At 36.1% G+C, this 14,307-nt stretch overlaps 1 protein-coding gene across 4 annotated transcripts in view; it reads left to right on the forward strand.

The window, feature by feature from the left end:
• The window catches only part of UBE2K (ubiquitin conjugating enzyme E2 K), a 43,893-nt gene that overhangs the window by 8,679 nt on the left and 20,907 nt on the right, over positions 1-14,307 (forward strand). Inside the window, exons 1-3 of one of the 4 annotated variants that reach the window (XM_061471295.1) lie at positions 9,808-10,047; positions 10,535-10,641; positions 13,825-13,883. Coding sequence is in view for 2 of the 4 variants with exons in the window: in XM_061471278.1 (XP_061327262.1) it covers positions 8,632-8,725; positions 13,825-13,883 (153 nt within the window). In the remaining 2 variants the exon portion in view is untranslated. Of the gene's footprint in view, positions 1-8,631; positions 8,726-9,807; positions 10,048-10,534; positions 10,642-13,824; positions 13,884-14,307 lie in introns of those variants that run through there. The other 3 variants (XM_061471278.1, XM_061471286.1, XM_061471304.1) reach the window with 3 other exon arrangements.

The raw sequence follows: 14,307 nt of genomic DNA on the forward strand, positions 1-14,307 counted from the left end.
CCTGTCTACCTTTGTTGTCACAAAACACTAGAAAACTAATTTGTGTTCATTATTTCAATATTTCTATTCATTATTAGCCAGTAAGGTCAACAGATTCTGGAATATGTTTGTGCAGTGTTTTATGAAGTGTGTGTGTGTGTGTGTAAATCCCAAGCCCACAAATGCAGTAGTCTGTGCTTTACCTAAATAGGTAGTTTAGTTCAAGCAAAATATGTATCGCTTTTTATTTTTAGTTGAAAGTTAACTGTGAGAAAGTCTTCTCAAGTTTTTTCTGTGTTAGGATGTATTTAAGTACAGGAGGTTATTGTGAAATAAGGTAGCATGTGCAAATGGAAATCATGGTAGCTGTGTTGTATTTACTCCCTTTCTGGAAACTCATAGGCCTTCATGGTGTTTAGGTAAGCCCTTCCACTTTGGAATAAGGGTGTCCATATGGGAAGCTAGTACAGAAAAACTGTTCTGAGCTATTTCTGCAAGTCTTCAAGCTCTGGGACTGTGAGTGAATTAGCATAATCAATTTAAAATGAGATGAATCTTGTGATTCCTTTATATGTAGGATTACTAGCAACCTCAGTAGGGTTGCCTTACAGAATTGACTGCAGAGTCTGCTGTGTTTGTGTGTTTATAGAATGACTAATTCAAAGTATAGTTCAAACTGATTATTAAAGCATACTGTTATCTGCAGGGTTTTCAGTTGTTTTGCATCAAAGACAGAACTGTGCATAAAAGATAAGAAAAATGCATCTTGCATTCCTGCAGAATTGCTTGTTCACTGGGGCTTTCCTGGATGGAGTTATCCAGAAGGAGTCCCTTGCACTGTGCCTATTCTGATGCTGAGTATCTCAGTGGCACTCATTAGGTTCTTGCATGTCCTGCCCATGCTTTATGCTCCTAGGCACTGTAAGAATCTTGCATAATTAGATGTAGCTTATGAGTGTGTAAGGGTCCTTATCTAGTACGGGAGTGCATGCTGGTATGTATGCAGCTTTTATAGCATAGCTTTACCAGTTTAGCCACACTGTCTCTTGGTGAGACAAGCCATTATTATATAACTGTGCTCAGGATTTATGCCAGCATAGCTGTGTCAGTTATACCTCTGTGTATCCCTGGCTGATGCAACAGTTTTGTTAGAAATAGTTTAGACAGCCACCTAGAGCTGAAGTTTCAGAATTCTTTTTAGTTGCCTTAAAGCAGTACCAAGAAGCAGTGTCACGTTCCTGCTGCAACCTGGTCTTCTCTTCCCGCTTTTGTTCTCCTTCTCTTACTGGCAATGCTTGTGGTGAATCAGATAAGGGAGTTGGGTTAAAATGAAAGATAGTTTTAATTCAGATGTTTGCTGTTCAGTTGTGTGAACACTTGCACAAAATCCTGCCTCCTCCTCAACATCAGTTCTACCAGGACCGGGAGGAAAGTAGGACCATGGCAGCTGTTAGACTGGTTTGACTTACCATGGGAGTACAGTCTCGTACGTTCTTTTTGTAGAGCTATGTTCTAACAGCTGGATGTTAGCGAGAGTAGGTATTTAGAAACCTTAAAGAAATTGCACTAAAACTTGGTGATGCTCCAGGACCAACTCTTGCAAAATGAAGATGTTTTTAATATTTGAGATGTGTTGTGTGCTGACTGGAAGAAAAAGCCCAGTCCCTCTTTGTTCTTGTTTGTAAACACGTGTAATAATACAGAATTTTAAGGTTGACACAGGTTTAGTCTTTTGTTAAAACATTTTATTAAAGAATCTGATTAAGATGCATTTAATTAGTAAAACTGTGATAAATACATAAATTCTAGCTTGTCTGTTACCAGTACTGCAGAATTCACACATTATCCATGATTTTAGCTCTTTAGATACATTAAAGTACAAGTTACGTGTTAGTAACATAGTATATTATTCAGCACATGAAAAAAAAAGTAGTATACAGAAATAATCTCGTGTATTTTTTACTAAAAGGGGCATAACTGCAGAAAATAGATGTGAATACAGCGATACAAAATGGAACGTGAAATGTGGAGGAACTTCAAGACTGAAATTGATAGTAGGGTCAAAGAACACAGGAGCGTTTTGAGAAAATGCATTTCTTTACATTGGCCATTTCTTATCTAGGAAAACTGCTCTTTAATGTGCTTCAGACAGACTTGTTTTCTCTCTTCTGCTTCCCTGCCCCAAATATTTGATTGTTTCACAGATGAGAGTTACTCTGTCCTTTGTAGGTCAGCAAGAGCGATTTCTGAGAATGCAGATGTGATCTTCTGATCTCAACTGGTAGTGCAGCACATACTATACTTCATAGCCATGACTGGTGTAATTACGTGACATTTCTACTTGTCTTCTTAATAACAACAAGCTCGGCCTCTGGAAATGCACTTGATTCTGTCTTTTAAGCTTGAGTGAGTCTGAAGGAACAGGAAGTATTGAACTATTCCCTCTTGCTTTTGTAGCTCTTTGTGACTACCAAATTCCCATTTTGCTGCAGGACAGCATCCTTCACTTTGCTTCCTAGTAGGATGATATGTCCAGCTTTTGTGCTGTTTGCCCATTTCTTGCAAAGGAGTGAGCTAAGCAGATGCAACATACTTAACTTGAACTACTCTGGAGTAACAGAAGATTAAGACGGTAGAGTGTTGGTTTGTAAGGCCAAGGAGATGAGAGGGAGAGGCTGGTAGTTGACAGCAGCCTAAGAAGTGAGCTTTTCTTGGGATCCTCTTTCTGGTATACCAGTGAAGGGGGGAGAACCCAATCATTTGGACTACGTTGAAAGAGTTAGTGGTATTGTTGCAAAAGTGTATAAGAAATGTCAATTATGGCAAAACACTACTTTGAATATTAATCTACAGATTTGCAAGGGGTTGGTAAGTAGAATAAGAATGAACTTGGGTTTGGTTTTTAGGTTATTAATCTAGATAATTTTAGTGGCATAAACTGCTACTGAAAGATTGCACTTTTCTGCTCAACATTTATGTTGACTTGGAATACTCATGGCTTTTGTCAAAAACTAGTGTTGCATGGATTTCATTATGATAGTAATCAGATGATCTTTTTCTATAACTCTGTTTAGAGATATTCATGCCAGACTTTTGTGTAGAGTAGAATGGTTGTGGTTGAATATAAAATGGGGGGGTAGGGTAAGAGGAGTTTTATGAGGAACTAGTAACTTTATAGTACCATAGATCAATTTTGCTAGCATGGCTTCAGAGTAGGGTAAAGTATTTCTTTCTTAATTTGGCTTATCAAATACTGATCCTTATAGCATCAGTATAAAATGTTTGGATGTTCAGAAGTACCTACTTTGCATTTGTAAATCATAGCTGTGTTAAAGAAGCATCTAAATTATTAGATTTTAGATAGATTAGGAAGTCTTTATTGCCCATTTACTGCATAGAGGAATCAAAAAATAATTTGAAAAAACTGTCTGAAAGATAAATTAAAAGGGACTTTTTTTTTTGTCGGCACAATTGGGATACAAGTAGTTGTAGAAAACAGTTTGTTTTCAGTGGATGCCCTCGCAAGCTGGTGGGCTTTGTCCTTGGTTGAGGAAATTCTGGAGAAATTTTTCAAAGTTATTCCTTAATCTTTGTTGAAATCTTGGCATGTGTGTTCTGTAATACTTTTCCTTAATGTGTGAGCTTCTGGTCTTAAAGTGCTAAATGGTTACAGAGTTTTAATACTTAGCTGCTTTTATTGTGACTAGACTTGTTTGTTTACAGACATCATTGATCATTTATATGTGTGTCTTTTCAGGTTAGGGTTTTTCTGTTTGTTTGTGGGAGGGATTTAATATACCTACTTTTCTAGACTTCTCTATTAATTATTTTCTGTAAAAAAAAAAAGGAAGTTAACAGAAAATAGTAGTACTTTATCCAGTATAAAGTATGTTCCACTTCCTAACGGAAGAAAATCATGTTGCAGGACCTATGAAATCACAGATAGGAGATAGTGAATTGCTGCATGGAATAGTGGGATTTCGTGGTTAATCTTTTTTATTTTTTAATGCACAGTTATTCAGAAGTAACCATTGAGTTTTAAACTCCAAATCTAATCCTGGTAAAAGTAGTGTGGGTTTTTTTTGTTTGCATGTTTTTTTGTTTTTAGAAATCTTTATTTACCATCTACATAGAACATACAAGCAGTAATTAATTTTGACACTATTTTAAGAAAGTAATGTGCAGAATTGAAGCTATTAATACTGCTAATAAATGTAATTTCTTTTCCTTATTTGTTCTAATCACAGCAGTTTAAAACGTAGTATGTATGCTAATGGTTGCATAGTGGAGAATCTGGCCTGTTAACATTTCTTTGGAGTAATTGTGTTATGCAGGGATCAAAGGTCTAATGTTAAGGTAATGTCAGTGGGAAGTAGAGCTAGTTGGTTCTAGAAGAACTTGGAATATATATTTTTCTTTATTTTTTATTTTTTTATTTTTTTTTGTAAGTGTAATAAATAGTATTTTGTATGTGGGAAAAACGTTTAGAACAGTGCAGTTTTTATCACCTTGTCTTAATGTGCTTCTGTGATGTCTATGTGTTGTAGTTTTGTCCTGGCTTTCTTCTAGCTCTTTTATCTTCAGAAGGAAAACTTTGATTTTTAAGAGTGGAGTTGCTGGCCTCATGAAGAGGATAATGGGCCATGAATAACACATAAATTAAAGAGTTTTTAAAAGGCAGATTAGAGAAGAGAGGAAGAGGTGGTGTGGAAGGCTCAGGAAGAGGGGTAGATTAACTGCTGAAAGAAGCAGGCCCCTCTAATGAAGAACTCCTTGTTAAGGCCTGTAGACTATGGTGAATAAAAAGAAGAGCTTGTTGTCAACTGAGAATAATATTACAAGGACCAGAGCTGCTCTCTAAAAGTGTTTTAGTAGAAATGGAGATGTATGTGATGAAATCTTCACAGTGGCAGAATTTACTCTTCAAAGTTTCTGCTTGACCAGATTGTTCTGTACAAGGAAGATACTCAGACATAACACCAGACAATCTAATTCTGGGTTATCTTTTTTAAAGAGGAGGCAGGCATGTATTATCCTTCAATAGCAGTAATAAATACTGTAATAAATGTGATTGAGTGTCCAGTCTTTGGGAGATGCTCATAGGATGATTCTTGAAGGATTGATTCCTTTAGGTGTCTTTTTAGACATAAAGCTTTTGTAATGCATGAGAATGCCTTATATGAATCTTTCACAACTTTTCTGTCTCATGCTTTTAGTTTAATATCCACAAGGCAGACTAAAATCAGGTAAGCATGACTATAGCAATGCATAGAGTCTCAGCAGCTGGGGTGGTCTACAAGACAACGAATCTTTTGACTAGAGCCCTAGTGTGAAGCAGGGGTGCATTTAAAAGGAAAAAACAGCTTTGCATGAGCTGACTAGAATACGAATGAAAAAAGATGAGGGAGTGGTATCATGCATTATGTAATATGCTACATTAAAACTACTTTCTCTTTTTTTTCCACTCTTGATCAAAATAATTTTCAGGTGTGATGATGGGAAGTTCTGCTGGTGTAGTGTTGGGCCTTTCCTAGAAAAGGATTGTGGTGTTGGTGGAGTGTTTTCGTGTTGGAAAGAAATGCCGGTAGAAATTATATTGTTAGAGAATTTAAACTGAGATTATGGAAAGAAATGCTGCTATTGATGGCATGGCTCATATTTCAGGAATTGCTAGCCCAGTGATCTAGTCACCAAATTGTTGATGAATCAACAGGAGGTGATGCTGTTTTAGACTTCGTATGGAAGCATAATGAGGTCTTTGTGGAAGAGCTGCTTCTGGCAAATCAACTTGTTGTGTGAGATCACAAGTTGATTCATAAATTCTGTGCCGAGATCATTGGTGTCAGACACACTTCTGGAAAACTGTGTTGATAATAACATTTTAGAGAAAGATCAGATGATTATGGTGAAGGCCAGGGATTTAATCTGTTTGAGCTGCTAAAATTAAGTAATTGTATCCTATGTGATCCTTATTAAGGGAAAATATTGTAGGAAAATACTCCAGGTTTAATTGGATGAATACTCACTTCAGTACAGTTAAATATTAGTTACTGCTCCAGGGATGAGGGAAAATGCAGGAATTGGCAAGGTCAAGCTGAGTTGCACCTCAAAAAGTCAATCAGAAAAGCATGAAAAAGGTTCTTGAGTTATGTAAATGAAAAACTGCATTTGCTATATAGAAGGCATGGTAGAATTTAAGTTAGTCCTTATACTGAAACAGTGTAATACAGCCTGCCATTTTTCCTAAAGGTAAAGCAAATAAGGGTATGGGCGATAGCTATAGCTGCAGTAATAAAATCAGTTGTCTCAAATAGTAGAACCAGGATCATTGACTCTTGCAAGAAACTGAGCGTAGCAATAGGGGTTTTGTTTGTTTGTTTTTCACCAGATTTATGAAGTCACAAAGGATTTGTTGTGGAAAACAGTGAGTGTGGTACTAATTGAAATTGAATATGAAGGTTGAATATTAACTATCCAAGCTGTTACAGCAGTGTGCAGGGCACTGAGAAAAAGTAAAATGCTAAGTAGAAAATTAAGCAAGCTGCAGCGTGTGTTAACCATAAATTGTATCTTTGAAATTTATCCCTTTTGCGATTGCTTCAGTCCTCTAGATGGAAAGTTACAGGCTTTCTTGCAAAGAACAAGGACTGCTCTCAACTTGAAGCTTGCCAGGTGATGTTGACAGGCAGAGAGCAAGAGAACCTGAATAGGTTTAACAATTGTGAGGCTATGGAATGAGCTGCCAGTTGGAATAGTGAGAGCAAAAAACTTAGAGTGGTTGGAAAGCTTGCAAGAGGAATGTGAGTGCCTGTGATTGAGTTTGAATTCAGAGAGGGAGTTTCTTATAGTGCCTGGCTCTTGGAGAGGGCTGTCTTGCTGGGACAGTCTGTCCTTCTGCTGCTCAGTATTATAGAAACAAAGCTTTGAAAGAAAACTGTTCAGTTACTTTCTGGTCAGGCAACTTACATGAACAGTAGCAGGAAAGAAAATGAATCTAGAATATGTTTAGAGACATAATTTCATCATTTCCTTTAACTTCCTTTCTCTGATGTCTTACCTAATCTCATGAAAGACAACACAAGATCTGATGCTGAGCTTAAAACAAAAAAAATAGTTTATAGATACAAATTGGTAAAACGACTATTACATTTAATATTTAACTGGCTTTTGATTTTGGAGGTGCATGGTGCATTCTTCATTTGCAGCATGGTTGGAATCTGTTTTTTGACGTGCAGTACTTAAGACTCAGCTGTGCAGTTGCAAGTGCTGCCTCTTTTGTGGGGGTTGAAGGCTTTTTACCCAAGTTTAAAAAAAAAGTGTGTGTAACTACAGATGTAAAAAGCCCCCAAATTGCCATTGGATTAATGTAGTGAAACTTTTAACTAGGATCTTTTACATGGTGAAACTTAAATTTTTATTCTTCTTTGTATCTGTGAGCATCTCTTGTCAGAGGAGCCCCCTCTTTGGCTGGGAGGACTTAATCTATAGAATATTTACAGGAAGGAAATAGAAGTAATCTCACAGCTGTTCAGTGAATTCTGCATCCTTGATGGTTCACATAGTTGGTAGCTCCAAGAACCAGTTGATGGCAGCCATCAGCTTTATCTGATTTCTCATAGCTGTCAGCAATGGGGTTTACTCTGAGAGAAGCACAACTGCATGGTTTTTTTTGATGCAGACCTAGTTGGAACAATTTTAAAGGATCTGGGAAGATGCCTTGAGTTCTTGGAAAAAATAACAGTGGATTCAGGAAATCTGCATTGGAGTCAGCGTGTTACACAGAAGCAACAGAATGGACAAATCAGTAATTACTTATCTCTAAAAACTTCATGGTATATCTTTATGAAAGGTGATTCTGCTTTGCATCCCTGCAAAAATGTTACTGGCTGGAAGATTTGTATGAATTCCACAAATGCTGCTCACTGGATCTGGAAAGCAGATTCAATGGAATGAGTAGCTCTGGCTAAACACTTCTGAGAGTCAGTTTCTGGAAAGCATATGGTTTTTTTCAGTATCAAAACACAGTGTTTTTATTTTGTAGGCAAGGGGTGTGAAAATGTTGAGGAGGTGACAATGAAATGCAAGTGTATAAATAAATTGTACCTTACCCCGAAATATTAAAGATAAACATGATCTTGAGCAAGACTGCAGTATTCTGTTTAGATCATTGTATTGTTTAAAAATATCAACACTCCATTTGGGGAAATCTTTCTGTATTCCAGTGAAAGTGACAATCATGTCAATTATTAATAAAATTGCTCTAAACAAAAAAAGCCCATGTGTAACTTGGTCAGTTTAATGTTACAGTTTAAGATGTGTAGAATTAATATCTGATTGGAAAGATCACAGTTGTCTTAAAATGCAATGGATTTAAAACTATGATTGTAGATACTGTATCATTAGGTTGCTTTGCTTACTGTAGTGATAGTATAAATAATACTGAAATTTCTACTGCTCCACAAATAGTCTATTTTTAATGAAGTAAATTTTGAACTGGAAGATAGCCATTTAGGTTACTATATTTTTAAAATTTAAATTTTTTACATATTTTTTAAAAAATACTATTCTGAAAATTTTAAATACCATATTTTGGGGGAAATCTGTATGTAAAATGCTTACTTATGATTCTTTGTTTCTCTGTTTATTTTTAAGACGAGCAAAAATCAAATTAAAGTAGATCTTGTAGATGAGAATTTTACAGAATTAAGAGGAGAAATAGCAGGACCTCCGGACACACCATATGAAGGCAAGTAATGTTTTTGTGTATGCAATCATTGTACACTTCAAATCCTGTGTCTTGAGATGCTTTATTTTTAAAATTAATTTATGACATAAAAATGTAGAGGTGCGTGTTTTAACATAGTCTGATTAAAAAAAAGATTTTTAAGCTTCAACTTCTGTCTTGCCTGAGGACAGATCTGTTCTACAGGAGGATAGACTATCCTATATCAAAGGTTAATTTACAGGTATAAGTTGTGCAGTGTCACTGGTATAATTCTGACTTTTAGTTCTTTGTTTACCGTCTTGATGTAACTATTCTTAGCCATGAAGCATCAAGAAACTGAGCTTCAGAATGTAATGTAATTGTACATGTATTTCTGTGATCTAATGTAGTGGTTGTTCAAAAACATGCTGCATTTTTCTATCTCAAGGAGAGATGCCACTGCAAGTTGCATTTGGGATTTATCTCGTACATCCATGGGTCCCAATATGTAATTTATACTGGAGTCGGGACTCTAAAGTAGAACTTCATGTTTTCAAAAATTGCACTTTACTGACTTTCTTGTTTATTAAAGCTGGTATGATGCATCTCTTCAGTCTGAAAAAAAGCAAAATAACAAAAAGTTTTAACCAGTAGCTAATATAGTATACTTCGTTAGAGGTACCAAATTACTCAGTAATGCTGGTACCTGTAAACTTTCTGTTTGTATATAATATATAATGGAGCTGGCAGGCACACCTTTTATTCAGGGTCCTTAATGAGAATCCTTGACTTTAAATTTTCTCTCTTTTTTTTTTTGTTGGTTTTTTTTTTTGTTTACTTTAAATGATGTTTTATTGAGAATTTCCATGCGAGGTATATATTTCAACCTGAATTTGAACTTCCTGTTAAAAAAAAAAAGTCTCAAGGAATGTTACAGGCAAATAGATTGTTTTCTTGGAAATTGAAACAGTTTGCCAAGTTTTCATTGCCTCTCGTTTCTCCATGCCTTGGAGTTAAGAGTGGGACTTGAGTATTGTCCAGAAACCAGACCTGTGCCTATAGGTGTGTATATGTGTTGGGTGGCTACTGATCAAAGTCTGCTTGTTGCATCTTCACTCAGGAGGACAGCCCTTGTGAGTTCTTCTCCAGGCTAGTTGCTGATGCACTAGCATTGGACTTGGGAGCAGAGAGAGTCTCTCCAGTGCTTGCTACCCAGTCTTCCCTGCTGAGACCTACAGCAGATAAAGGATGAGGAACAGCCTAACAGAGGCTGAGCGAGTGGGGTTGGGGTAGGTGTTAGAAGTTGTGGAGAAAGGAAATGAGCCTGGAAGGGAGAGAACAGAAAAGCAGGAGCATCTGTAGTGGTAAGGATGCTCCCCTCCAGAACTTATGTCCCAGTGTTCCTCTGCTCTCTAATGTACAATGGCAGTTCCCTCCCTCCCCCCCATCTTTCTACTCTCTCTATCCTCATCTTATCAGCTGCTAGTATTTAGTTGACTGAAAATGTTGTCCTGAAAGATGATAATTTATTCTGGTTATAACATGTGCCATCAATGTAAAAGTATGCTGTGTACCTAAAATACGTGGTCGTGCTTGTGACCTATTTGAAAGTGGACTATTCTGTATTAGTGTTATGGTTCTGTTGCAGATATAGTTGGTCTTGCATATATAAGACTTAGTTTTACATGTTAAGATGTTGCAAAATTAAGTACTTGGATACTAGGAAACATCTGAATGGTGTGGGGAGGGTGTTGTTTTGGGGGGTTTGGTGTTCAGTTTTTTTCCATTCAGAGTTAATCCTCCTTGGATGAGTTGGTTTGTCATGGCTTGCCAGTTTTTTTTCCCTTCCAGGTCAGCATTACGTCAGATAATAAAATGGATTTTTATTTTTGGAGCATGTATTGAGAGTTATTTGAAATGACAGATATATTCATGTGTCACAAAAGTTCATGAAGAGGGTAAAAAAAAGATGTGAATGCCTGTCTGCAGAACTGGGTTCTGTGTGATGCTGGATAATTCAGCTAGACCAAAATTTCAAAAGCCAAGCACTGTGTATGCACGTATTCAGCATATCCTGCTAATGAAAATCAGCATTATACATTCAGTGCGGAATTTGTTGACTTGAAATGCAGGCATGCATACTTGCCTACATGTGAGGACATTTCATGATGAGGATATAGTAAATAGCCCTTTTGGGGGGCTAAAACTATCATGTATTCTGATTATGTCAGGGATCTCATGGAAAAATAATGTGATCGTATTCTTACTTTAATATGGAGGGTGTATGCACCAAGGAGCAAACTGGAAGTTACTGGCAGCCCAGTCTCTGGTGTTTCCTGATACTTGAATAATTTACATTGGAACATTAATATTTCTCTAACATAACTTTATGCCTTTATTCCCTGATGTAATTATGAAGGGCTTGCCAGTGTGTGCAGTTTAAATTTTATAACTAAAGCAGTAATACATGCTGCATATTACTGGCTGATCCCTGTCATCTGGAGTCTAAACAATGACACAGCAAGAAGTGCTTTATGAAGGAAAGCTAATTAATGTGGTAGTACAGGTCAGACAATTCTGCGATACGGGAGGGAACTCTAGGACCATTACTAACCACAGTTAGTAAGGTATCTGAAAGCAAGCTGCTGTTAAAAAGTTCTTTTATAGGTGGTGTCTGGACATTGGCTAAATATGACTGAGTAAAAGAATGCCATCAGTTGTTGACAGATAGCGCAGCTTTTATTTTTCTGTCATTTGTGTCAACTCATTGATCAATTATCAGAATATTGCAAGACAACTTCAATTGAAACATGTTTGCATCCCACATTAAAATATATATGTTTGGAGTGAGGACCTTTGAAAGTCTAGATTAATGGCTGCTGGGCTTTACGTGATTCAGGAGCTTTTCAATAGATAGATTTTTATGATTTGCTTTTTGAACCCTGTATAACCACGGTATTAATGTCAAGCCAAGCTTGCATGTGAGCCACAGGAACTGCAAAATTTATAATAGAGCAAGTTTTAACTGTTTTTCTTGAAGAAATACCCTAACTCTATTGTGAGATGTATGCTCCAGTAGAATTACAGAAGGAGTGTTCTGCCGTTACTGTTTAATTCAATCTCAAGTATTGAATAGGTATGGAAGAGCCACACGTATGCATACTCCTTTTTAAAAAAATTCTGCAGAAATATTGGCATGCAGAAGGTAGCATGTAACTCAGTTGGTTTCTGAATGTATTAAGGAAATTAATATCCAGATTTGTTCAGTCTAAATCTTCAAGCCTGTATTTTTAACTGTAAACTTCACTGGATGGCAACAGTATTGTAAAAATAATACTACTAACTCATTAGTCCCTGCAATTTTAAAATCTTTTGGACTTGTACATTGCAGGTGGAAAAAATTTGGTGGCTGAATAGCCTGTTGTGCAGAAAGTTGTAACTGTCTGTCCTTTAAAGGCGAGTTTTAATGGAAAGCAGAAGAAATGGTAATACCTAAATGTAGGTTTTATAATACGTTACAGAACGGTGTTAGCAGTAAAATCATACAGGGACTGGAGATTTTTTCAATTCAGGAACAGTGTAATAGCTCTGTTTCTTAGGAAAAATTGTTGGTGAATTATGCTTCAATATAGGCAAAAAGAAAAGCAAACTTACTCAAGGTCCATTGTTGATATATAGGCCTACAAAAATATTTCACCTGTGCTGTCCTCTAAGCAGAAAAGTGATCAACTTGGATCTTAACTATGATAATTTTGTATTTATTGGGATTTCTTCTGTTGTATTTTGTTACATAATCTCAAGATGCTGTAGTATTGAGGAAAACCAGCTGTAGAATGTAGTGTAAAAATACCAAAGTGATATTAATCAGTTTCAGGTGTAATATATTAGACTGAATTACGTCTTAAAAGTGAGAGGTGGTGTTAGCTGCTGAACTGTATTTTGGCATGGATAAAAAGGTGAAATAGACTATAACTGTTCAGAGTATTCCTTTGAGGGTTTCTTTTCCTTGCATGCGAATCTTGCAGCCTGTATTGAGACTGCTTGAGAGCTGGTTTTGAATACAGTGATTTGCAAAAGAATAAATCACTCTTGAAATCCCAGAGGAAATAGTTTGCAGATACTTCAATTTTCATTCAAGGAAATTTATGGATTGTAACAAAGCATATTAAAAGGTTTCTTTCTGAAAGAATAGCAAATGAGGAGAAATACTTTCAGTTTTTATAAAAAATAAATGTCTAAATTGGTGTGTATGTTTTGTTACCCTGTGTTCTTTTTGTCATTAAACTGCTGCCTGGCAAATGATCTTCAGTGGGCAGACAGACTGAGATTACTGTGTAAAATGGAGGTATTGATAGTAAACTTGAACGTTAACAAAATTATGATTGAAATAGACAAAGGTAATAATATGATAATGGAGAGAAAACAGAAATGTTCAGGGAAGGGTAGTAGAGCATGGTTCTGTCTGCCAAGCTCATGCTATCCTTTATTGAATGCTATAACCCTGCAAGCTGTATTGTTAGTACTAGTGTATCAAAGCGTTTACAGAATTGGAACAGAAGTAGCTAGTTCAGACAATAATAATAGAACATAGTGGAAGTAATATTGGTAGCTCTGTTTGGTTGGTTTTATTGTTGTTGCTTTTTTCCTCCCACATTGTGGGATCTTTTCTTAACTGACTTAGTTAAACATTCTAGAGTTCCAGAAAGCTTAAAATGAAATAGTTATTTTCAACTGTGATTGCAGGTGTAATTTGAAGAAGATTTATTGGCATAAGGTATCAGAAAACAGGCAAAATAATGTAATCTCATGTTCAGGCTGCATGTTCCTGTGGCCTATTGTTGTATCTGTTTGGGGGATACTTGGTTGATATTTTGGTATATTACTAAAATAGAGCATGGAAATTACAACATTGGAGATTAGAAGCTACAGGAGAATATACACATTAAACATACATAGGAAATACAGATTCTGATTTGCATAAGCAAATATTTCTTATATTGACTTAAATGCATTTTTTAATAAAATATGTGGAATTTAGAACTATCTTATAGCTAACGTATCTGTTGAAAACCTGTCCATTTAGAAATGTAAGCTTTATTGTCATGTTCTTTTGTTTTGATTTCCAACTTGTTCTTTTGCAGGTGGAAGGTATCAATTAGAGATAAAAATTCCAGAAACGTATCCATTTAATCCTCCTAAGGTACTGTAAACAGTTTTTTGGTTATGTAATTCAGCTAACAAGTTGGTTTTGAGCATTCTTATTTCTTTGCTTGTGTATGTAGTCTCTTTGTATTACCCATCTCTTTTTTTAATTCTCTCTAGACAGCCACTGGACCTGCTATATTTAGGTAGAAATAATTCAGGATGCATAACTATATCCAATCAGAAATATGCTCTAGTTATTCCTTAAAGTACAAACTGGCAAATTCTGGGGAGGAACTTGTGCCTTATTGACCCTCGTGTAATTTGTTAGTTTTCATATAGTTTTACTTGATGTAGAGAGTATGGCTATCCCTCCTTCTCCCCCTCTCTCCTGTCACTCCCATCATCGAAGAAATGCTGTAATAAATAATTATTGGTTCTTTTAATTTCTTGGACTCCATAAGGTATATTTAGTAGAGTCT

This window comes from Pezoporus flaviventris, unplaced genomic scaffold, assembly GCF_033815535.1.
Source record: "Pezoporus flaviventris isolate CSIRO_AGI_PZ_B2104156 unplaced genomic scaffold, CSIRO_AGI_Pfla_v1 ptg000002l, whole genome shotgun sequence".
Classification (NCBI taxonomy): domain Eukaryota; kingdom Metazoa; phylum Chordata; class Aves; order Psittaciformes; family Psittacidae; genus Pezoporus; species Pezoporus flaviventris.